The sequence below is a fragment of the Nanorana parkeri genome, unplaced genomic scaffold, assembly GCF_000935625.1.
Source record: "Nanorana parkeri isolate BGI_ZX_2015 unplaced genomic scaffold, ASM93562v1 scaffold304, whole genome shotgun sequence".
Classification (NCBI taxonomy): domain Eukaryota; kingdom Metazoa; phylum Chordata; class Amphibia; order Anura; family Dicroglossidae; genus Nanorana; species Nanorana parkeri.
Window position 1 is genome coordinate 399,392 of NW_017306572.1, and position 23,826 is coordinate 423,217.

Below are 23,826 nucleotides of genomic sequence, written 5' to 3' on the forward strand. Positions count from 1 at the left end.
TACTTTGGGCCGTTTTTGTTGCGCGTTTCCATTGGGATACAGCCAAGTAGCCCTCGGAAACGCACGTTTGTCGCGCGATTTTTTTACCGCGAATCGCGGGGGAAAAAACGCGCGACAACCGCGCGACAGACGCGCATATGCAATACGCCTAGGTGTGAACCAGGGCTAACGGATGCAGGAAAGCTGATGTTTCTAGTTTCTAGCAAGTCTATCTTCCACATGGAATGGAATGTAAAACATGCTATACAAGTGTGTTAATGCATCCAGCTGCACATAACATGCAAAAACGTGTCTATGCCTCATCACCACTGCACAGAGAAAACACTAGTAGAATATATCAAAAACATATGATCAGCATAAAATAAAAGCAGTGCAACGCATTAACACAATCTAGAAAACACAAATTAAATATGCATGCAGGACAGAGGTAATAAAAATACTTCACAGCATAAATTACCATGTACTCAAAAAATCTAAACAAATTTTAGAGATCCTACTGATTTATTGTATTCAAATGTTTCAGGAGAAACAACACTGCATTACTAACATGGTGATTTATACCTTGATTCTTTTCTATAGTCATCTGGACACAGCAAAGGGAAGTAATGACGGTACATTACCTATCGATATCTCTAAGGCATTCCGAACAATCAATATGGAGTTACAAAAATATTATCCAGTCTTGCAAACCCTCCGGAGATAATAGAAGACCTACTAAAATAAACTAGGAATATCTTACCCATAGACTTTAAAGCAACATTAAAGGACAAAAATCTCTACTGCGCATGCGCCCGCCCCATGATTCTTTGCGGCCGCTTGAGAATTTTTCAGATCTTCAGACGGGAGCGATCGGCAGAGACAAAGGTAAGTAAAACTACCTAGTGCCTGGTGAGAGACCGACAGATGAGAAGGCCTCTCTAACTTCTCGCGTCCTAAACCACCTGGAGGTGGGAACAGAGTGTGAAAGGACAGCGAGGATCACGAGTGCCATTGTTTTTACCTTATAAAAACCATTTTTGGTGTTTTGTTTTTGCATATTTTGCTTGCTAGAAGTAGACACATGCAAAAAAACAGAGGGTTTATTTATGCTTTAATTAACATCTATTGATCAGCCATACAGTCACTAACTGCTTTAGGTATTTAATATCTCCCCCTACTCACCTCCATTGTGCAACAATTTATCTCTTCTTAGAACAGTCACACCCTTCAGTCCTGGCTTGATGTGCCCACTCTTTCATATAATCTCTACTTGCCTACAGCATTTTTCTCTCAGTTTATGAACCGAAATTAAAGGAAATCTATGACTCACTTTGTTTTTTGTTTTACGAAAAAACAGCAAAACTGTGTAAGTTTGCCTATAAATCTGACTCTAGCTCCTATCAATAAGTTGGATAGAAATGTTTAGCTCAATTGCATTGTGTTGCCTCGAATTAACCAATAGCTTTTTCTTATATTACCATTAACACATTCCTAGAAAAACATATTTGATCATCTCTGCTTATCCAGTTAAACGCTGCCAGATCACTACATTATGCTGGAGACAGACCTTTTCTTTCAATAGGTCAGTGGCCTGCCATAGTAAATAAAATCACCTAGATAGAGGGTCATATCTCCCTCTCTAACTTTGAGATACCCCACATTCTGGAAAACATGGTAATGTGGTACCATTGGGTGGGGTTCCCCATAATGTATCTTTCCAGGATCTCTTTTCTTAAAATGACTGTATAAAAAGCAATAAAACAGAAACAAGCACTAAGTATAGCCATATATTTACAGTATATGCAATCAATGGAGTATATAGAATGGATAGGCGAGGCTTTAAAGCAAATCTGTGCAAATATATGCAAATAATCCACGAATAAAGGCAGGCATAGGACATTGTTTGTGTGTGTGCGTGTTTGCGCTGAGTGCTGCCCCCTTTCCACTGTGTGCCATATTGTTGTAGCAGTGCTCCTTAACACGCACAATGTGCATTAAAGGGTAAGTTCACTTTTCCAAGTAATTTGGCCCCCTCCCCCACCCCCTTATACTTACCTTTTGGGCCAGTGTTAATTTTGACAGTAAATTTCGATTTAATTTTAGTCTAAGTCTTTTGACCAAAATGCCATTTAGTTTTAGTCATATTTTAGTAATCTGAAATGTTTTAGTCAACTAACGATCATAACATTTTAGCCATCTAAATCTACAGTAGGTTTAGTCTACTAAAATCTAGTGGGTTTAGTTAAGAATTTCTCTCGAATTTTCAATTTCATAATATACTCCTGAACTAAACATCTGTTAACCTGTTATTACTTATGGTATTAAGGTTTGAAAATGCAATACAGACACAGATTTAATTGTTGTGATATATAACATGTTTTTATTGTAAAATTAGATTAAACCAAGTCTTATAAAGAAACAATAATATTGAGTATTTTCAACAAAGGACCAGTTATTAGATATGCATTAATTATAACAACTTGCATATGACAATCTTCATTCTTTCAAGCAGGTGTGCAACTCTAAAATATTAAAATAAAAAAACTATATTGGCTGTAATGCCATTGCACATATTACCCATTAGCTGCCCATTCGGAATGAAACCAGAACTGGAAGTCCAAAGAGATTAGTTCTAATTAGATATCTTCCCAAATCTTCCTAATATTTTAGTCTACTTTTAGTTAGTCGACAAAAATGTCAATGTATTTTTGTTAGGGATGCACAGATACTTTTCGAGTACCAGTGCAGATACTTGGCATTTTCATGAGAACTACCAGGGTTGCAGCTGGGACAGGGCTCTGGTGCTCCACCACTGTCCTGAAATCATTAGTCTGTATTGTTTTAGAAAAACTGTCACATGACAATAAACAAAAATGTATCAGTACTCGTACTTGTAAGTACTCGGCAAGTACCAGTACTTGTACTCGCAAAACTGGTATCTGTGCATCACTTTATTTATATTTATAAAAACAAAATCGTACATTAAAACAGAGATGTACAAATCCCAGGAGCTCCGTGTGCTCCTTACAAATGACAGCGGCCTCCTAATTTTTGAATTTTTCTCTAGTGTAGTCTTGGAGCTCAAAAGTATCGGTACATGTACTCGTACTTGTACCGAGTACTGTACTTGGTATCTGTGCAACCCTAATTTTTGTTATAGTTTTACTCATCATAACTTAGGAGTCTATTCACTAAGCTGGGTTAGGCAGCCGAGTAAATGACCGACCTGAAGTGAAGTGAGCCGAACTCTGTTCGGCTCATTCACTTCAGGCTGGTACGGCTGATTTCAGCCGTACATCGGCTTGCTTTGCATGGCTTCGAGTCTGCCGAGGGCCGAGGGCAGCCGAGTGAATGATCGATCAGAAGTGAAGTGAGCCGAACACTGTTCGGCTATTCACTTCAGGCTGGTACGGCTGATTTCAGCCGTACATCGGCTTGCTTTGCATGGCTTCGAGTCTGCCGAGGGCCGAGGGCAGCCGAGTGAATGATCGATCAGAAGTGAAGTGAGCCGAAGTCTTGTTTTAGTCAGTGAAAAAGTGTCATTGATGACTACTATGACGAAAATTATTAGTCAGCTAAATTAACACTGCTTTTGACAAACAGTCCTTCTATGGGTGTACTATCAGTACCTCGTACTGCCATCCAGCACAGTCCCGAGCTATGGATTTTGCATTTTGTTCGCAAATTGAGAACACTCATTGGTCAGCGTGGTCACCTGAAAGCCCTGGCCAATGAGAAGCGTGTCTTAACGCGGTTCAATGCGGTTTGGGTTAAAATTAATTTTTGTATCACTACAAGTAGATTGTCATGAGCATCAAGCAGATTAGGCCCCCACACTAGTCCTTGGACAAGTAGTTGTTTTTTTTGTTTTTTTTAAATTTCCACACACCTGATAATCATAGCTACTGGAATTATGTAATCTTCTGTCAGATGAACCATCACCATATGTGAAAGTTTGGAGTTTAGGTCATACCCTTTATTTGCTAACCTAAAGTAAGAAAGATGCAACCTTTCAGAATATGTTAGGCATAATACAGCATGAACTGTAAACTTCCTGAGAAAGCAACCTAACAAAAACTTAACATATTAGTCAATAAAGGGTATTGCTTAAACTCCAATTTATCCACATTTATCGATAGCTAGCATGGTAAAAGACTCTTCTACCTCCACCATATGCAAGCTTTGCTAATGTTACATGTATGTTCAATGTGGCAACAACATGATGCAAGCAAGTAAGATTACCTTATATGCATTTACCTGGGTTACTTCACATACTGGTGTTCTCTTCGTTTGTCCTTTTCTTCATACCTGTAGAATATGTGTGGCCTACACACACACTGCCTGCGAGTGCAACAAAGCTGAATAGAGACTGTATATTTATAAAACAGGCCCTTTTTTGTGGTTGTGACCTACAAGTGAACGTAACTCTCAACACCAGTTACAACATTACTGCTACTAAATCATTTGAACTGAATTGTTCTGCTTTAGCACTAATGGTATTTATAGAGTACTGTTTTAATGAGATATGATTGTCAAACAAAAGAGGCCGTGCCTTTCACAACACCTCTATCCAGGCTTGGACTGCTGATAAAAGCCAACTGCAACAAGTACAATTGATTCAGTCTTTCATCTTGAATCTAGGATACACTTTGTGTGACCTTGCCCTGTTATAGGATCATAATGAGCGGGACAAAAAGAAAAAAATATTTGTGTCAGTCTGCTGCAACTATCCATTGTGCCGGCATTTGGCATACTAATAACAACCTTAGTTTATTTTTTATTGTAGAAATTAAAGTATGAACAACATTTTCATGTAGAATTAATCTCTTGCTGACACTTTTATTGCAACTTTTGAATGCTGGTGGCTAGAATTTACAGAACACAGAAATTCTTGTCTACTATACATTTGTAATATGTACTGTAGCTTATTTTTGTATATTGATGTTCTCATGTTATCTAAATTATTGTTCCGCCCATATATTGGTGAGGCAGAAGTCTTTCAGTCTTCAATGGACCGGTGAAGTGCGATCTGCAAAAATACTGCAAGCACTATTTTTGCAGATCACACTGGACTGGAACACAAGCTCTAAGGCCCCGTTCCCACTGCGCGATATGCAAATTGCGCGTTTGTCGCGCGATTTGCATATTGCGCCACATCGCAAGATTTGCCGCGCGATGTCGCGTTCAAGCTTGCATTGAGCAAGCTTGAATCGCGGCTAAATCCGCTCAAAAAAGGGTCCTGCTGTAGCGACACACGACCCGCGACAGCAGGACCCTTTGCCCCATTGGATTGCATTGGAGCGCGATATCGCGCGGTAATTTGCCGCGATATCGCGTGAATTACCGCGCGATAAATCGCTCAATGTGAACGGGGTCTAATGTGCCAGTGTTCGGGGTGTGAGCAATCCCACTGCGGGCGGGGGGCGTGGCTGCGGTGCCATTGACTTCAATGCATCACCTGAATGCAGCTTGCGTTCCAGAGGCCGAAAACACTGGAACACGAAGTTTGTGGTGTGAACCAGCCCTTAATGTTGATAAATGTAAAGTTATGAACTTGGGGACTAAAAACATGTATGCTTCATACACTCTAAGGGGAGTATGTTTGGGGGAGTCAATGATGGAGAAAGATCTGGGTGTTCTGGTAGACCATAGACTCAATAATAGCATGCAATGTCAAGCCGCAGTTTCTAAAGCAAGCAAAATACTTTTTGGTATTAAAAGGGTATAGATTCTAGAGAGAGACATAATCCTGCCCCTGTATAAAGCATTATTAAGGATTGCAGTGCGTTTCCGGCCCGATTCTGGCCAGAACGCACTGCCTCGCATTGCCGCCGGATCACTTTTTAGTGGGGCGGGAGGGGGCGTGGTAAACCATTGAAGTGAATGGCACCATAGCCACGCCCTCCGGCCGCAATGCGATCACCCGCACAGGATCGCAAGACACCTTGTGCCTGGGGTCCAGTGCGGTGCAATCAAAATAGTGCTTGCAGCATTTTGTTCGCACCGGACCGCAGGCACAATGTGCCCTGCGATCCCGTGCGGGTGATCACATTGCGGCCGGATGGCGTGGCTGTGGTGCCATTCACTTCAGTGGCCCCTCCTGCCCCACTAAAAAGTGAGCCGGAACGCACTGCAACTAGTGTGAAGGGGCCCTAAGACCTCATCTGGAATATGCAGTTCAGTTTTGGGCACCAGTTCACAAAAAGGATGTTGTAGAACTGGAGAAAGTGCAGCGAAGGGCGACTAAACTCATAAGACTCATAAGAGGGGACATGATCACCATGTATAAATACATAAATGTCCCATATAGTGAGCTCTGTGCCAAATTATATACTTTAAGGTCACTGCAAAGGACAAGGGGGCACTCTTTGCATCTGGAGAAAAAGAGGTTTAACCTTTGCATACGGAAAGGAGTCTTCCCAGTAAAAGCTGTGAAAATAGACTCCCCAGGAACTAGTTCTAGCTAGATCAGTTAACTGTTTTAAAAAAAAATCTGGATGTATTCCTAAATGCACAGAATATTACTGGATATTGAATTCTTATAGGTATATTAAGCACCAGGGATTGTTGATCCAGGGAATATCCAATTGCCGTATAGGATCAGGAAGGAATTTTTTTCCCCTGTTGGAGAAAATTGACCTATGCTTAACCGCTTGAAGACCAGGTGTTTAGACCGCCTTCATGGCCAGGCCATTTTTCAGTATTTAGCGCTGTGGTACTTTGACTGACGTTTATTCCGTCATGCAACGCTGTACTGAAATTAATTTTATACCATTTTTGGGGGACAGATAGAGCTTTCTTTTGGTGGTATTTAATCACCACTGGGGTTTTTATTTTTTACTATAATTAGGAAAAATTACTGAAAATTTTTAATAAAAAATGTTTTTTTTTACATTATGTTAGGAAACATTTATTATTACCCAGTTTTTTGGTAAAATATAAAAGATTGGGTCACATCGGGTAAATAGACACCGAACATGTCAAGCATTAAAATTGCGCGCACCTGCGAAATCGCAGAAAACTACCATACCCAAAATTGGTCATAGGCGACACTTTAAAAGCTTTTATCACTCATCAGTTTAGTGTTATCAGTGATTGATGGCCCTAGAATTATTGCTCTCACTCCGACGTTCGCGGTGATATGTAACATGTGTGGCGTAATGGGCGCAATCGTCTTTTTTGCACATATGCGCCCCCGACGCATGTTTGCATGCGTGTATGTATGGGTGGGGACTTTTAAAACTGGGGTTTTTAAAGTCCCCTACTGGGGTTCAGGGCCTCCACCCTTCCTTCCTCCCTCTCCCTTGTCCCCCCCCCTTTTTATGCTCCTATACTTACCATCTCATCGCCTGAGCCGGGTTGAACGACTGGTACGCACACAGACTCCAAGGGTAGGTGATATATTCACCTGTTTACTATACCACTAGATGAGTTTAAGTGGCTATGCTTGAAGTTCAATTATGTTTACATTATCCATATATTTTTCTCAAATTGTATAGACAACCTCCCCCTCCTTCTCCTGAAGAAGCGCTATTTAGCGCGAAACATCACGTTGAGAAAACCAAGCTCCTCCAACACCATTTTGTCATACCAATCATGTATTGTGTTTATGAATGCTCTATTCATCATGTCTACCAATCATGTCTCATCTTATAATTTTCTGAGTGCTATTTTATGTATGAATAACTTAATCAGTGTGGAGTGAGCTTACAGGGGAATCATGTTGTCAATTTTACGAAATCAATTCACCTTTTTAATTATATCAAATAAAACTATATTTTATAAACAACGTTTGGTTTGTAAGTTGTCAGTTGGCTGCCCTAAAAACCCCAGCTTTCTGATTTGTGCAATACTACTTTCCAGGGGTGTGGCATCCTGTGCCCAGATTCAGGTCATTTCCATTTTAAACCAATTCTTGCAGAGGAGAGGGGACCGGAAACTGTGCGTATAGTGTTCCGTTGCAGGTTTTTCTTTCCCTTTTTTTCTTTCTCTTCTCTTATAACTCTGAACTTGATGGACTTGTGTGTCTTTTCAACCTGACTAACTATGTAACTATGATGATAATGTCACTGGAACAGGACATAAAGGAAAATCTCCCTAGTCTTGGAAAAGCAATAAGGAAACATATATATACACAGTAACAGAATGTTACATATGCAGATGATATAAAGCAGGTTTCCTTTTAAAAGAGGAGTCAAATAGATGGAACTTGGCAGACAGCAAACATTTAAATCTATTATTTAAAGAAAAAGAAAAAAATATGAAGTAGAAAATGAAAGCTAGAATAAAAACAAGAAATAAAAGTAACACTGCAATCCACTCAATATTAAAGACGAGGTTTAGTGAAAAAAATGTTTTGGCCCATACAGAACCAGGGACATAATTCACCTCTAATGAATCTATTGTTCATTCTGCTGGCTGCCTGTTACTGTAACAATTGTCTTCCCTAATGCCAGCAGAACATAGGACAGACTTCATTAAAGGTAAGTTATATCCCTGGTTCTGTATGCCCGAAAAACATTTTTCAGTAAACTCCAGCATTAAACTTAGTGTCTAAACACTTAAAAAAAAAAGAAAAACTATAATTAGACCACCTGCAACATAAGTACAAGGGTCAATCAAAAAGTAGCGCCCCCATGTCTGTAATTAGAGATCTATAGAGTGACTGTGAATGTTCATGTACCATGTTAGAGAGGTGTCCCTACCCTACCAATGTATGCTGTTCTTTTTCAGATTGCGTGATTAGAACCATGGATCTGCGGCTAACACAACGAGATGTAATTGAATTTCTTGCGAAAGAGGGTTGCTTTTTCTATGGAAATCAATAATCGGCTTAAGGATGTTTATGGGGATGCTGTAGTGGGGTTTACCAATGTGCACCGTTGAGTGAAGAAGTTTCAAGAACAAAAATATTTAATTCCACTACAGTGTCCCCATCAACATTGTTTTGCCGATTATGGATTTCCTTAGGCACGCAACCCTCTTTCACCAGAAATTCAATTACAGCTCATGGTTTTAGCCACAGATTTATGGTTCTAATTTCTGAAAAAGAAAAGCATACATTAGTGGGGTAAGGACACCTCTATAATATGATACATGAACATTCACAATCACTCTAACATATCTAATTACAAACATGGAGGCATTACGTTTTAATTGACCATCGTATCTGTTTTTAAGGCCTCATGCACACCAGGGTATTAGCTGTAGCTTGTGATTTCTGCTACAAGAATCCATAGGTTTCATACATTTACATGATGTTTAGTATAGATGCTTGTCTATGGGCACAGACATCACGTCAGGGACAAGTATCTATCCCAAACCGCATCAGGGACAAGTATCTATGCCAAACCACAGGTAATTGTCTCATGTACGATTAATCATATGTGGACAGCCACGGACAGAAGAATTTGCAGGTTCTTGCCGCAGGAATCCTCAGCCACCGCTAACAGCCCCATGTGCATGAGGCCTAACACAAGTGGATAAAAAAATGCTTAAAGAATGGGAATGGAAGGTGTTGAGGACTATGAAGCAGTATGTATAAGTGGTGAAGGGTGAATAAAGAGTAACAAACAATTTAGATATAAGATTAATAGCTTGAGATGGCTAAAGCACATAGAGAGAATAGAAAGATGGGACTTTAGCACCAAAGAATAAGGAGCCTGCCCACAAGAAGGTACATTTTGGACATGCAATGTTCTCTTTTAGTTTGCAGGATCATGTAAGAATACCAAACATCACAGTGGCAGGTGTCCACCTTGTTTGACTCTAAAATAAGAACTCGTGTTTGACTAAGAGTCTCTGTAAAAAAGAGCATAGGAAAGAACAGTTCCTCTAGCAGTATAACAAACATCCTGCAAGGTAGCCTGTTTCCTAATTTTCAGATTTGTACTTTACTTTTAACCGGCCCTGTGCCACAGACCTCAAAAGACGATTCATACATTTATGAAAGGGACTCCAGGAAGAAACTGGCAGCCACACTAGAATAACAAAATTAAATGTGAAAAGGTTTTCCCTTTGCAGAAAGGAAGATGGTAACACACCTCAGCACCTGTTATATAAACAAGGGTTCCTTTATTCCTTTTACACACTTAATTTCCTCACAGCATCCACAGCCAAAGTGTATTGACAAAGTAATTGTGCATTTGAAAATGTCTGCAGTCTTTTCTCTTAAATCCATGTAAGGCCTTGGATCCACAATTCATAAAGGCATAAATATGTATCACAACACCTAATGTGGAGAATACAGTATTTCCAATAACAGATGTTTGTTTTGTAACCTCAATTTAACCCATGTAATGTTTGTTATACATGCTATGCTTTCCAGACAATATTGTAAAATAGATTATCATAAAGTGTTACACAGGAATAAACAGTATGTCCTGTTTGAATCCAGCACTCAATTGTACTTTTCAATTCCTTACAGGTAATGTAGAGGCTATTTTAGTGTTATTATATACTGTAGTGCAGCTTACCAGTCCTTAGATGTGGTGGCTACATTAGTTTCCACTTTTAAGGCTTAGAACATTTTCAGCAAGCACAGAGAATACCTGTTGATCCTGCCAGAAATGAAATGTCCTTGTCACTTCCTGTGAGCAGAAAAAATATAATTTCTCTTTTGTAAACTACTATCAATCCACCATGTAATGGAGATGAACAAAGGCAGACATGTTTGAAGTCCAGCCTGTATGACAACATGGTGCCCACATACACAGAGTGGAGAAAAAGTGCATACATGGAGAGACAGAAAGTGTGTTATTTACAGGATTACCGGTGCTGTCCAGTGTCCTTCATACTCTGCAGTATTATCTCAACTAATGTTATCAAAACGTGTTAGGATCACAGAACATCCCCTCCTAGGTTTTAGAGAAGAAAAGGTGTTCTGTAGTCCTAACACACTTCCTGTTTCAGGATGACAATGCTGCTCTCCCTAGGACAGGTTGTATGTTACCTGCAGGATCACCAGGTGAAAATAAAAGGAAAAAACCCCAAAAACAAATTGTCACCAAATCTGGATTATGTAAAATTTTTACGGTTGGGTTTTGCATACATTTTAACTGCAGAGCTCAGAGAACAATTGCAGCTAGCACATCTAAGGACTGGTAAAGTGCAGTATCTTGCATTTTCATTTCTGGGTTTAAAAATTCCACACTAAGTGCCGGTTCACACCACAAAGAGTGCATTTCAGAGCGTTTAGCCTCTGGAACGCAATCCGGTCAACTTCCTGCGTTCAGGGGTGGGAAAAGGTGCAGTTGTGCATTGAAGGCAATGGCACCGCAGCCACATCCCCCGCCCACAGTGCGATCGCCCGCACCCGAACGCGTGGCACGTTATGCCTGTGTTCCAGTCCAGTGCGATCTTGAACCCTTGAACGCAGGGAGCCGCCCAAACGCTCTGGTACATACTTTTTGTGGTGTGAACCGCCCCTAAGCTAGAGAATCTCTGCGGTAGTTAGGATACTGACAGGGATGCTCTGTGCCTGTTAGTGATTTCTCATCTTTCTACCTTAATGACAATTTTGTCACCAGAGCAGGAGGTGAGGGAAAAACTCCCCTGTGGAGCCACAAACTGCAGTTGAAACGGGAAAAAAGGATTTTACCCCTCCACTTCACCACTTTGTCCAAAACTACAAAAACACTTTTGGTTGGAGATACACTTGTATTAAGTTATCATTCAGCCTATCTTCTTATCACAAAATAAAAATAGTATTATTAATAAGCTAATAAACAATTTTTTCTAAACTTCTTGCAACTTGCTCTATCAAACATCAGAGCAGCTGCTGAGACTAAAATCCAACTGTTACAAATGTCAGCCACTTGTCCTTAAGTGGAAACTGACATATTAGTTCTAAATTTGGTAGAAGCTAAAAATTCATGAACCATGGAGAACAGGTGCAGCTGCTTGCTAAATTCTGCACAATGTCTTCTTTGTTTCCTAAATAGGTGGAAGATATTTTAAGCCACTGTGAAAACCACCAAAGTTTAGGTCTTTAGGATGGTATAAAAATAAATGCTCAGTTGTTTTATTCACATCCACAAAACCATAAAATGTGCTATTCCTTACAACAGTTTTCCGAGACAACAGTTCTTTAGGAGCTTGTAGATGTGTACATGTGCTCCTAACCATATGTGTGGAATTGTTAAATAAACATAAACATTTTTTTCTGAAGATGTGTTTTGTATTCTCTATATGTTGATGTCCACCTAAGCAGCAGCAAAACATAATTGTACATTTCATTTTCTCATCATTGATATCAAATGCCATCTTTTTGACTTCTCTTCTAAACACCCTAAAAAAGGTGAGGATTGGGGATGTTGCTTCTTTACTTCAAAGACACCCTGTTGCCAGACCATTTCTTGTAATACAATCTTCTCGAGATTATATATGCATTTAACATTTGTTATGCATGTTATTTACCTGTAAAAAGACCCCTTTAGTAGATATCCACAAGCACTAAAAACTGGTGCTGCCATCTTGAATGTTATGTCAGAAGCAGACTCAGAGCTGTCACTCAAGTGACACTCTATAACAGTGATGGCGAACCTTGGCACTCCAGCTGTTTTGGAACTACAAGTCCCATGAGGCATTGCAAGTCTCTAACTCCCAGCGGCAGATGCATGTTGGGATTTGTAGTTTTGGCACAGCTGGAGTGCCAAGGTTCGCCACCACTGCTCTGTAACATGGATAGCCAAACTTCAGCCATCCAGCTGTGGTGAAACTACAAGTCCCATGAGGCCTTGCAAGATCCTGACAGCCATGACTCCCTGATGCAAAGGCATGATGGCATTGGTAGTATTAACACAGCTGGAGAGCCGAAGTTTGACTACTCCTGCACTTCCTTGTGGCAGATAATATATAAAGGGAGGTGAAGGGAGGGGCGGAAGAGCTGGGCCAGCACAGGGAGTAATTAGAGAGGGCTATGACATGCAAATGCGAATAGTCAAATTTTCTTAGAATATACTTAGAGGGTTATTCACAAAGCTGCCAAAGGATCCAGCCATAGCTTCGGCTGATCCTTCGGCTAGCTTCGGTTATAGGAGCCCTTCGGTTCAGTAGATCGGCTGAGTCAAACTCCTTCTGGACTTCAGGTTGCTCAGCATGTTCGGCCGACCCAAAGCCAGCCGCAGCAAGTCGATGTACAGCTGATTTCAGTCGGAGTACTGCTGAAATCAGCCGTACAAGCCTGAAGTGAATAGCCGAACAGCGTTCGGCTCACTTCACTTCGGGTAGGTTATTCACACGGCTGCCTTCTGCAGCTTTGTGAATAACCCTCTGAATTTTTTGTGTTTTTACCTGCAATTTTTTTTTATGTTGGTGACAGGGTCTCCTTAAAAACGGTTTCATTGGAGGTAGTTTTGTGAGATCAGCGATCAAAACATTTTAGCAGCAGTTTTTTTGTTTTTCGATAGTGTTACTGATAATATGCAAGAAATAAACTCTTTCTTAAGTAATATTAAATGCTCCCTTTTAAACAATGCCCAGTACATAATTCGCTCAGCTCATGTATAAAAACACTTACCGAGCTAACTGTATACTGCCACCAGCTCTAGGTCTCAGAGCGCCGCTTCCCCCGAACTTCTGGGAAAGAGAGTGCGCACCCTGAGTATCTCACATGCACTGTTCAGGAGAGACAGCAGTAGAGCAGGTAGGAGGGGAGAAGAGCTTGCCCCCTAGCTATGTTTTTCTATGGGTGCATGCAGCGTCTGTGGGTGCCAACAAGGAACACACACACAAGGGTGGCTCCAAAAGATCCTGAAAGGTAAAGGAGCCACCCAACATCAAGATATCAGGACCAGTGATGTGGGAACCATATAATTCAAGTGGAAAGGAAAACTTGACAAGTTCAAGAAGGATTATACTCTGTAATGTAATTAGAACCCACAGACAACTTTCAATATTCATGCAACTGGTAACAGGCGAATTAGCACTGGAGAAAACAACAGAGCTCAAATCTAAACTCAGCCACAAGGATAGCTGTGATATTGAATCTGTAAGGTGTAAATAAATTTACTAATTGACTTGTTTCACAAAACCTGTTTAAGTGGAACTTTGTGGTTACCAAGAAAAGAAATGAGGAAGAATTTTCCTAAGAGGGAGACAGTAATAAAAATTACATTGGCTTGATATAGCAGGAAAGGGTTATAACCTCTATCAAGTGTATTTTGCTGGGGAGAATTCTCTTCAGTTCCTGTCCTATTGACCAAACAAAGTGTGAGAAAAAATTTACCCAATGGGGACAAAGACAGGATTGTTAACCTAAAAGACAGGGCCGTCCCTATGATGAGGCTCTGACGGCATCTCATTGGGGGCCAGTGGATGGTTCACAGCGTCCCAGAGTGCTATGAGCTCTTAGCAACTGTGATGCTCTGTTCGGCTTCTGGCCCAGCTCACTGACGTCACCGTTTGCCAGGAGCTGAGCGGGACACTCTGGCTGGCATTTCGCCGAGCTCCTGGCAATCAGCAACGTAAGTAAGCATCCCGCCGAGCTTCTGGCAACCAGTGACATCACTGGTTGCCAAGAGCTTGGCAGGGACACTGTGCTGCCCCGCCCTCCACCTGCCTTGGGCAGCAAAAAATCTAGGGACACCCCTGCTAACAGCCCTTCTAACTAGGGATACTTTTCAGGTAACAGAGATACCAAAGAACTACCAGGGTTGCAGAGGTTGCAGCTGGGACCTAGCTCTGGCACTCCACCACTGTCCGGAAATCATTAGTCTGTATTGTTGTAGAAAAACTGTCACATGACAATAAACAAAAATGTATCAGTACTTGTACTTGCAAAAATGGTATGGAGATGTACAAATCCCATGAGCTCCATGTGCTCCTTACAAATGACAGCTGCCTCCTAACTTTTGAATTTTTCTCTAGTCTAGGAGCTGGAAAAGTATCTGTACTTGTACCGAGTATGGTACTTGGTATGGGTGCAACCCTACTTCTAACCCCTTTACTGAATAAAGAAAAGGTAATTAAAGTGTATCTTTAAGCCAGAGCAGGACAAAACCAAGGAGCCAGGAAGCCAACACTCCTTGAAAAATGATAGCTGGTTCCTAACTTTTGAGGTTTTCTCTAGTTGTGGTCAACGGAGTCGGCTCCTAAAAAAAAAAACCTCCTGAATTCCATACTAATTTGTCCAACCCTGCATTAGGCAAAACATTTTTTTAATTTTAGATACAGTAGGGAAGGGTTAGTCTCTCTTGGTGGGATTCACCGCCCTATTTGATCTGGTGACCATTGTCATAGAGAAAGAACATGAAGGGAAGTCCAACTGTCTATGAGGGTTATTCCTAGAGCTGCAGCTAACGATTATTTTCAAAATCGATTAGTTAACCCTTCACTTTGGGAGAGTTCCTCTAATTCTTTATTGCGTTTCTGGGACAGGAAGTAAAGGGAAATTTCCACAAAGGTACACAGAAAGCAAAAAAAATATCTGTGGGAGGATTTCGCCCTTTCATACTCTATGTTTAACCCTCCCCTGCAAATGCTTCAAAAAATTCTATGTTTCAAAAAAGCAGCAAATAAAAAGAATACCCTGAAAATAACACCACAATATGCAGAAAATGTTTTCCCCATGACTACATTGCTTAAACAACATGGGAATAAATTCTTGCAAAAAAATAACGATTTCCTACATCCTATACTGTACATGTAGCCGCATAGGAAATATTATCCTACAAAATAGCATTGCACTTCCCAGTATGTGAGTGTACCTGTGCACTCCTGTGCTGACAGCTTCATAGCTGTATATCTGCAGTTTGAGATCTAAGGCACTGCTACCTCTGACTGCTAGTCTCAGGAGATCTGGAGTGAGATGTCACTACTGTGCTGCTCACTGTTCTGTTTGCTGGATACTCTGAAAGCAAAACCCTGCCTCTACCAAGATAACTGCCCCTATGAGACAGTGTGAAACAAGGCGTGGTAACTCAATAACAGGGGAAACCTCTGCTACAGGGAGACCACAGGCAGTAGCAGTGCCAAGTCCTTTGTTCTGTCTGCCTTTTTGGGACAGTTTTCACACCTCAGTTCTTCCTTAAAAGGGGTTCTAAACCCTCCGGTTATTTTTTGCCTATATCTACTGCCAGCAAGCAGTAGATATAGGCAAAAAGTTTTTTAAAAACTCTTTAACTAGGTTTAAACTTACGTTATCGCTGCGCGCTCCCGCACCGAGAATCAGGAGCTGCTCGTGCAGCCGCAAAGGATCTTGGGGCAGGCACATGCGCAGTTCGGAATTCTCAGCCGGGAAATGAGCAGAGACGCAAAGTAAGTCTATGGACACTAGGGCTGCAACAACTAATCAACATAATCGATTAATCGTCTTCCGATTGGTTGGCCCTGTTCACGGCTCCACACATGCTGCACGCCACACCTCCACTACGTTGGCATCAGGGATGTCATTCTTGTTGAAGATTTTGGAGATTGAAGATTTTGCATAGCTATTGAACTGATTTTATCACTTGTTAATGTGTCATTTAGATTATTATTTAATATTATGTTTCTAAATTCAGTGGTCACATTTATTTTTGGTTGTTTATGATGCCCGATTGGGCAATTTGTACATACAGGTGAAACTCGAATAATTAGAATATCGTGCAAAGTTCATTTATTTCACTAATGCAACTTAAAAGGTGAAACTAATATATGAGATAGACTCATTACATGCAAAGCAAGATAATTCAAGCCGTGATTTGTCATAATTGTGATGATTATGGCTTACAGCTCATGAAAACCCCAAGAACCCCAAATCCACAACCTCAAAAAAGTAGATTATTACATCCAATCAATAAAACAAGGAATGTACATAGAACAATATCGGACCTCTGAAAAGTACAAGCATGCATATGTACTCAGTACTTGGTTTGGGCCCCTTTTGCAGCACTTACTGCAATTACTTTTGCACGATATTCTAATTATTCGAGTTTCACCTGCATAATAATAATTTTTATAATTAATATCTCTGCTAGGTGAGTAGCACTGTTTTTGTTCTGATTGATTGTAACTACTAAGACTGGTCAAATATGAGTTAATCTTTCATTAATAAGAGCAGAAGCTACAATATGAAACCTGAAGCCTACTTACACCACGCTTGCTGTGATACCATATACTGTACAGCACTATGAACTATTTTTAACAACTCCATATAGGCTTGTCAGTGTGTTTGGATGTGTGGAATCCGATAACCCAGAAAAAGACAGATGCTGGAACTGTGATTTGAATAGAACTCCTTCACTGAAGACTTCAGGGCAGACTAGACATTAAACTGGATGCAAATATACACAACTAACATGCTTTGGTATCCACATCACAACACTGTAATACTAATAGACCAATTGACCTAGAGGTTGTAAAAAAGGCAGCACATGTTTATAGCACATAGACATTCCCAAAACAGATTGGCACCAAATATTTGCATCAGGGAAGACCTACTAATGGAGTGGGCACAGGTTCACTGGTTAAGTGTGATTCTTTAAATGAACCTGTACTTTACCCATGCAGAGCAACAGGTTTACTTAAAGTGACATTAAAGGAGAACTATGAGATGAGTGATTTCCCCTCACCTCATAGTTCTAGCCGACCTGTGACAATGAGACTGTCACAGGTCGGCTCAGTAGATCGGGAGGTGAGCGAACACATACCGGGTTCGCTGTAGCTCGCGGTATCCTGAGCTTAGGGTAACGGGAGGACACTAGTTTGTGTCCTCCCGTTACCCTAAGGAGAACTATGGGGAAAAACGCTGACCCCATAGTTCTCCTTTAAAGGCAAACAAATATTTCCCTACCCCCATGTTAATGTTAGCACTTACCTTAAATTATGTCTCTTATTCCGATCTTCCTCTTCTTTCCTGATGTTTTCAGCCTTCTCTCCAGCGGTGCGGCGGCTCTCCGATCTAGCGCTGACTGATCTGTCCCTCCGATCCAGCGGTGTCTGCATGTGGGTGCACGCGTCCATAGACTTACCTTACGTCCCTCGTCGCGTCCACCCGAAAATGAGAACTGCGCATGTGCCCGCCCCAAGATCCTTTGCGGCCTCTCGAGAAATTTCTAATTTTCGCACGGGACCGCGTACGGAACACAGGTGAGTCTAAACTGCTGTTTGAGCGGGTTTTTTTTTTTTTTTTACTTTTTGCATATATCTACTGCTTGCTAGCAGTAGATATATGCCAAAAAAAAACGGGAGGGTTTAAATATCCTTTAAAGGGTATCTACGTATGGTCAAAAACTAAAAAATAAATATGTATTTCCATATTGAATTTCCATAAGTTCCATCCCACTCCTGATAAGCATATTGATCTAGAAGTAGATAAGCATTCTTCACTGAAGATGCCCTTAGGCTGCACTAACATAATTTCACTCAGCCCTGTGAGTATGTACTTCCTTGTGTCACAACTTACAGAGCCTGCATTCTGAACTACAACTCAATGTCTGACCAATGTAACATTATCACTGCTTGGTGGAAGGAATGCATGTTGGGATATGTAGTCTTGAGAAATTGTGATTACATCAGCAGGGAAAGAGATGCAAAGCACACTGGGAATCCCGGAAGTTGTTGAAAGTGATGGGCAGAGAGAAGGCAGCACTCACTACATAAAATTGATTTTTTTTCAATTAAGCATTGATTGCATTATCAAAAACAACTACAATATGTATTTCTATTACAATGCTGATGTTATAGCAGGAGAGGATATGCTGGTACTTTAGAACTCCTTTAATTGTCACCTTACCCAGAACCACATACTCCTTTTGTTAATCACCCACCGCTCCATTCAGCTACCAAAAGTAAAGAAAGGACTCTCACCGCATCTCATATGTGACAGGTCCACTTTAATTACACTACCTCATATGTATATGTAGTGCATCCCTGATGATATATAATGTCTCTAAATTTGAATTGCTGTCTGTGTATCTATTAGGAAAATTCCATCCACTTCCTGTCACAGGGACACAACAAGAAATGAGATGACATGTTCCTAAAGTGAGGGAAAACCCCAATTGTCAATATTGAATGATATATGCCTTTACACCTGGTCCGGAGACAATCATAACATTTCATATTTGCCCTCGTTATGTGCCAATGACAAGAGTCACCATGGCAAATAGTAAAGGTGGATTTCCCCAACAGATAGCAATAAACATTTAGGAGAGGTAATACATTTCCACACTATTCGGATCTAGAAAAGACGTTCAGCTGGACTTCCACTTTAAAGTTGAATTTAAGTGAATATACTGTATTCCTCAATAGCCACAAGGGATATAAATCCACACTGTGTACACTAAACGCCTTTGCAAACCCAGATATTACCGTGTAAAAGTAGCAGTGAGATTATCACTCCGCTGTACATATCTTTTGCAGAAAGCAGAGCTGTGGGAGGGGCCCAGCAGGCTCCACCCACTAGAAACTGCCTGCAGAAAACTATAGGAGGTGGATACAAGACCAGCCATCCTGCACAAGGAAAGAGAGCAGCACTGACTGGTCTTTATTTCAGGTTATTTCACGTTTCACACCGGATTACTGCACAGATCTGGAAGAAGTACACAAAACACACCAAGATTCAAGTAATAATACACAAGACCCTTAACTTTAAGTCCTCAAACATAATTTGCAGTGTTATACATAACTGGTGTAATACTCAGGTTAGGTTAACATCTAGGCGATTGAGCTGGTGAGCTGTTTTCGTGTGGTTATCGCACGTTTTTCTTTGCGCAACTGTTCTTTGAAAACCACACGGTTATCGTGCGGTTTTCAATGCATAGAGATGTCTATGGGACCCAAACCACGCGACATCTGCCTGAAAATAGGTCCTGCACCTTTTTGCGCGACAAGCGTTTTCGACCACGTGACAAACCGCAAAGGTGTAAACAGCCTCCATTGACTTCAATGCGAATCTGTGTTTTGCGTGATATCGTGCCAATCGATAAATCGCCTAGGTGTGAACCTAGCCTTACAGCAGCCTTACAAAGCATTTAGGACAGGCATATGTCTTACAAAGAATGCCATCTGCCATCTTCACACCTGCTGTGCCGTGCCTGCTCATCCATACAATGTAGTCAACATGGAGAAGTGACACATCCATGGTGAATTATTTCCTTCCCTTTTCTACATGGTAAGAAAAGGATCAAGCTACACTGGTACTCCATAAGGAACCACTACATGGTCAGTTTATTATATTGATTCATAGAACTGGCATGAGTGCAGGCTGTGTATGGCCACAGTAGCACTTCTTCTGTATAGCGATAACATTTTGTATACACAGCACACTTTACAAAGCTGTATGAAAATAAACTGTGCACACTAGAATATAACAATTACAGGTGCAGAGGAAAGGCAAACAGGAAACGTTCTGCATACAGGGAGAGAACAATGCGGCTTACAAACATTAATGTTACATTTACATATACAAAGAGGCATGGAGATACACTGGGCTCAATTGGCTCATATCGGTGTATGATTCCTTTTATCTGTCTACTACATATCAGGAATAACAACATATAACAATAGAATATAGTTATGGTATAGTGTCTGCAATATAAATGAAGTCCACTCGCTATGTTCCTCCCAAGTATGCAGGCAATAGTTTATTAGCATTGATAGTAAAGTCAGGTACTTACCCAGCGGGTGGTTTCTGTGACGTTTCCATGGAGGCCTCTGACTGTAAAATTCTCGAGTTAAATTCTGGAATAAACAATCATGGTAGCAAATGTTTCCTTCCCGTCACCTGGTTGTATTGTACATCCCTGAGCTAAAAATAAACAAACACATAAATATAGTAATAAACATTTTTCTTGCATGTGTAGATAAAAGTTTTATGAAATGTAAACAAAATGTTTCAGTTTTCTCTACACAGAGGACAAATGATTCATGCTCTTAGGCTGGGTTGACCCTGGGCGTTTTTCAGCGCTGATCGAAGCGCTGAAAAGCGCTCAAGAAGTGAAATCCTATGAATCCCTAGGGGCAGATTTCAGTGCGTATCCGTTGGTATTCCCGAGTGTGGCTCGGGGTTAACAAAGCGGTAACCCCGAGCCGCACTGGGGAATACAGCGTAGGTCTTACCTTGTCTGCGATCCCCGCTGTGTCCTCTGGCCGTTGCCGTCTTCCGGGTTCCGTCCCTTGCGAGCGTCCGCGTCGCAGGGGGGCGGAACCGGTGGGAAGTTTAAAAGTTGAAAGAAAATCAAACAAAAAACAGATAGAGAAAAAAGGGAAAAAAAAAAATCAAACCGGCAGGGAGGTTAAAAAACAAGCATCGAACGCGCGTTTCATTGGAGAAAAAACGTGCTTAAAAAACGTGCATAAAACGCGCCTATTAGGAACGCCCAGGTGTGAACCCAGCCTTAAGGATCATGTACATGGGCACAAATACAAGTATATTGACATACAGGGTAAAATACGCCCAGGAACCCCAGCTGCTGCGCTTTTCTGTGCATAGGAATGTCTGAACAGAAAATGCTGTACACAGGTATATATGTGTAAACACATCGGGGGGGGGGGATTTATCAAAACTGGAGCAGACAAAATCTGGAGCAGTTGTGCATGGCAACCAATCACCTTCTCTCTTCAGTTTGTTCAGTTAAGATTTGAAAATGAAAAAGAGAAGCTGATTGGTTATCATGCACAGCTGCTCCAGATTCTGTCTGCTCCAGTTTTGATAAATTCCCCTCATTGCCGTTTACTCCTGAATTGATGGAAGGTCCCACATGTGGAAGTTTCACATTCAGGAACTTACCCCCATACATATGCACATGTAATTGCTGGTAGCGATGTTTAGCGTACACCCGCATACAGCGTTTTCTGTCCACACATTTCTATGGACAGTAAAAAGCAGCAGCTGGGGCTGGTGGGCGATGCAGATAGAGACGTATTGTATGCCATATGCCAATATGTCTGTCCTTGTGCCCATGTGCATGAGCCATTAGAAGGAGATAACATACGTTTTTACCACCAATCTTCGGGAGGTTTGAACCACTCACATAGAAAAATACTGGCTAATACTAAAGCTGCCAATACACCAGTAGAATTTTGTTCAGAACATTCCTTCAATTTCTAATAATTAACGGGATCAAATCACCAACCACTTTCAAACGTAGAAGAAATTAATCGAAGAACCACAAAGGAATTTTTTTCTTGAACAAATGCAATTAATTCTTAAAGTGAATGTGGTTTTCTGTCAGGAAACTCCAATCATTCCAAGATCGAATGTTAAACTTAAACGACATTTGTCAAGTTCCTGATGGCATTATGGAATGCTCGTATGAATATCTAGCAGTGTATGGCCAGCTTAGGTATTATGACATAAATATGATGACTGTGGATCTGTTGACACCCCTAGAGGCATCCTGTTTTATTAGTATTTTGGAGTGTCTGTACCTCTCTGCCGCACTGGTCTGGTGGATGGCCAGGATTACTGATTACAAAGGTTTTATCTACATTGGATTCCCGTGTTCCCCTTGGTTTTTGGGGTTCCATTTATTTAAACTAAGGCTGGCCATACACTGCTGAATCAGACAAAATCTGAGCCATGAGTGGGCCTGCTGGCAACATTTCCTCTTTCTCCAGCGTGCCAAAAGTCGATGTTTCAATCAACTATTGTCGAAGGAGTCGGTATGGAAATGATCAGCAGAACAGCACCTGCATCCAATCAGAAGCACATACTGTTCAGGTATTTACCGGCAGCTGCTGAATACAATAGCTGGCAGCAGTGAAGTGCTCGTTTTGTCTAAGGAGCTAACATAACCGAGTTAAGGTGCCCATACACCAGCCGATTATCGTACGATAATCGCGGGTGATCCCGCGACCGTACGATAATCGGCAGGTGTATGGAAGGCGTGCGACCGTTTCAACTGTACTGTCGCACGTCTTTTGTCTTCCGACCATGCTGGAAAACCTGCCGAAAATAATAACATTTTCGGCGCATTAGTGGCGTGCTCGGAAAACAAATGCCGAACGGGCCGGTGTGCGCAAGCGCACACTGCCGGCTCAGCATTGGAGATATTGGAAGCTCTCCCATCAGCGGGGAGGGCTTGCGATGATCACAAGTACGATCTGCCTGTCCAAGATGGGCAGATCGTACGAGATTTTAATTACCTTACAACCATCGCACGGCTAAAGTTGTGCGATGGTTGTAAGGTGTATGGCTAGCTTTATACTCACCCGAACCACGTACACAGCTGACTGCTAAACTGGTCCCTTCATCCTCGCTCCCCCTCCGCTTCAGCGGTCTAGGGTCCTGTGAGCCATCACATCCTATACAGTGTGTAGAACATGAATACACCAAAGGACATTCCATCATTGGAGCAGGGGGAAAGCAAGGCTGAAGGGAGCGCTGTAGCAGCCAGCCGGGATAGCAGTTTGGGTGAGTATAACTTTGTTATTTCAGCTCCCTAGACTAAATGAGCACCTAACCCTTGAAGAAGAGGGCAGTCCTACCGTGAGTGTTAAGATTTCATCTGTCCGGAGTTCTTCTTTAAATCTGAGTATGCACTAATAAATGTGTTCCATTCACCTTTTAGGGATTCTGACAGCCGGCCCTGCTGGCTATCAAAAAACTTGAACAGCGCCTGCATCTGATTAAATGGCGCTGTTCAGCGAACAACTTTCCACCCAGCTCCTTGCAATTTTTCAGTTGAAGGATGTCAGGTGGGTGATGGCAGTCAGGGCCACCCACTGAGCAAATAGCAGCCAGTCCATTATGAATCGGATGAAATTTGCTCAGTGTATACCCAGCTTTACTCATCATCAGATATGAAACCACTTAGTAAGACATATGAAAAGTGTTACAATGAATATACCAAGTCTGAACAAATACTCCATGGCTTCCAAGATTTAAGAAGGCAGGTTTACGAAATAAATATATAAATATAT

The 23,826-nt window shown here is 41.3% G+C and overlaps 1 protein-coding gene across 1 annotated transcript in view; it reads right to left on the bottom strand.

The window, feature by feature from the left end:
• The window catches only part of COBL (cordon-bleu WH2 repeat protein), a 246,178-nt gene that overhangs the window by 220,587 nt on the left and 1,765 nt on the right, over window positions 1-23,826 (bottom strand). The window contains exon 2 of the mRNA XM_018557793.1: window positions 20,580-20,710. Within this exon, the coding sequence (XP_018413295.1) occupies window positions 20,580-20,608 (29 nt within the window). The 5' untranslated portion in view covers window positions 20,609-20,710. The remainder of the gene's footprint in view (window positions 1-20,579; window positions 20,711-23,826) is intronic.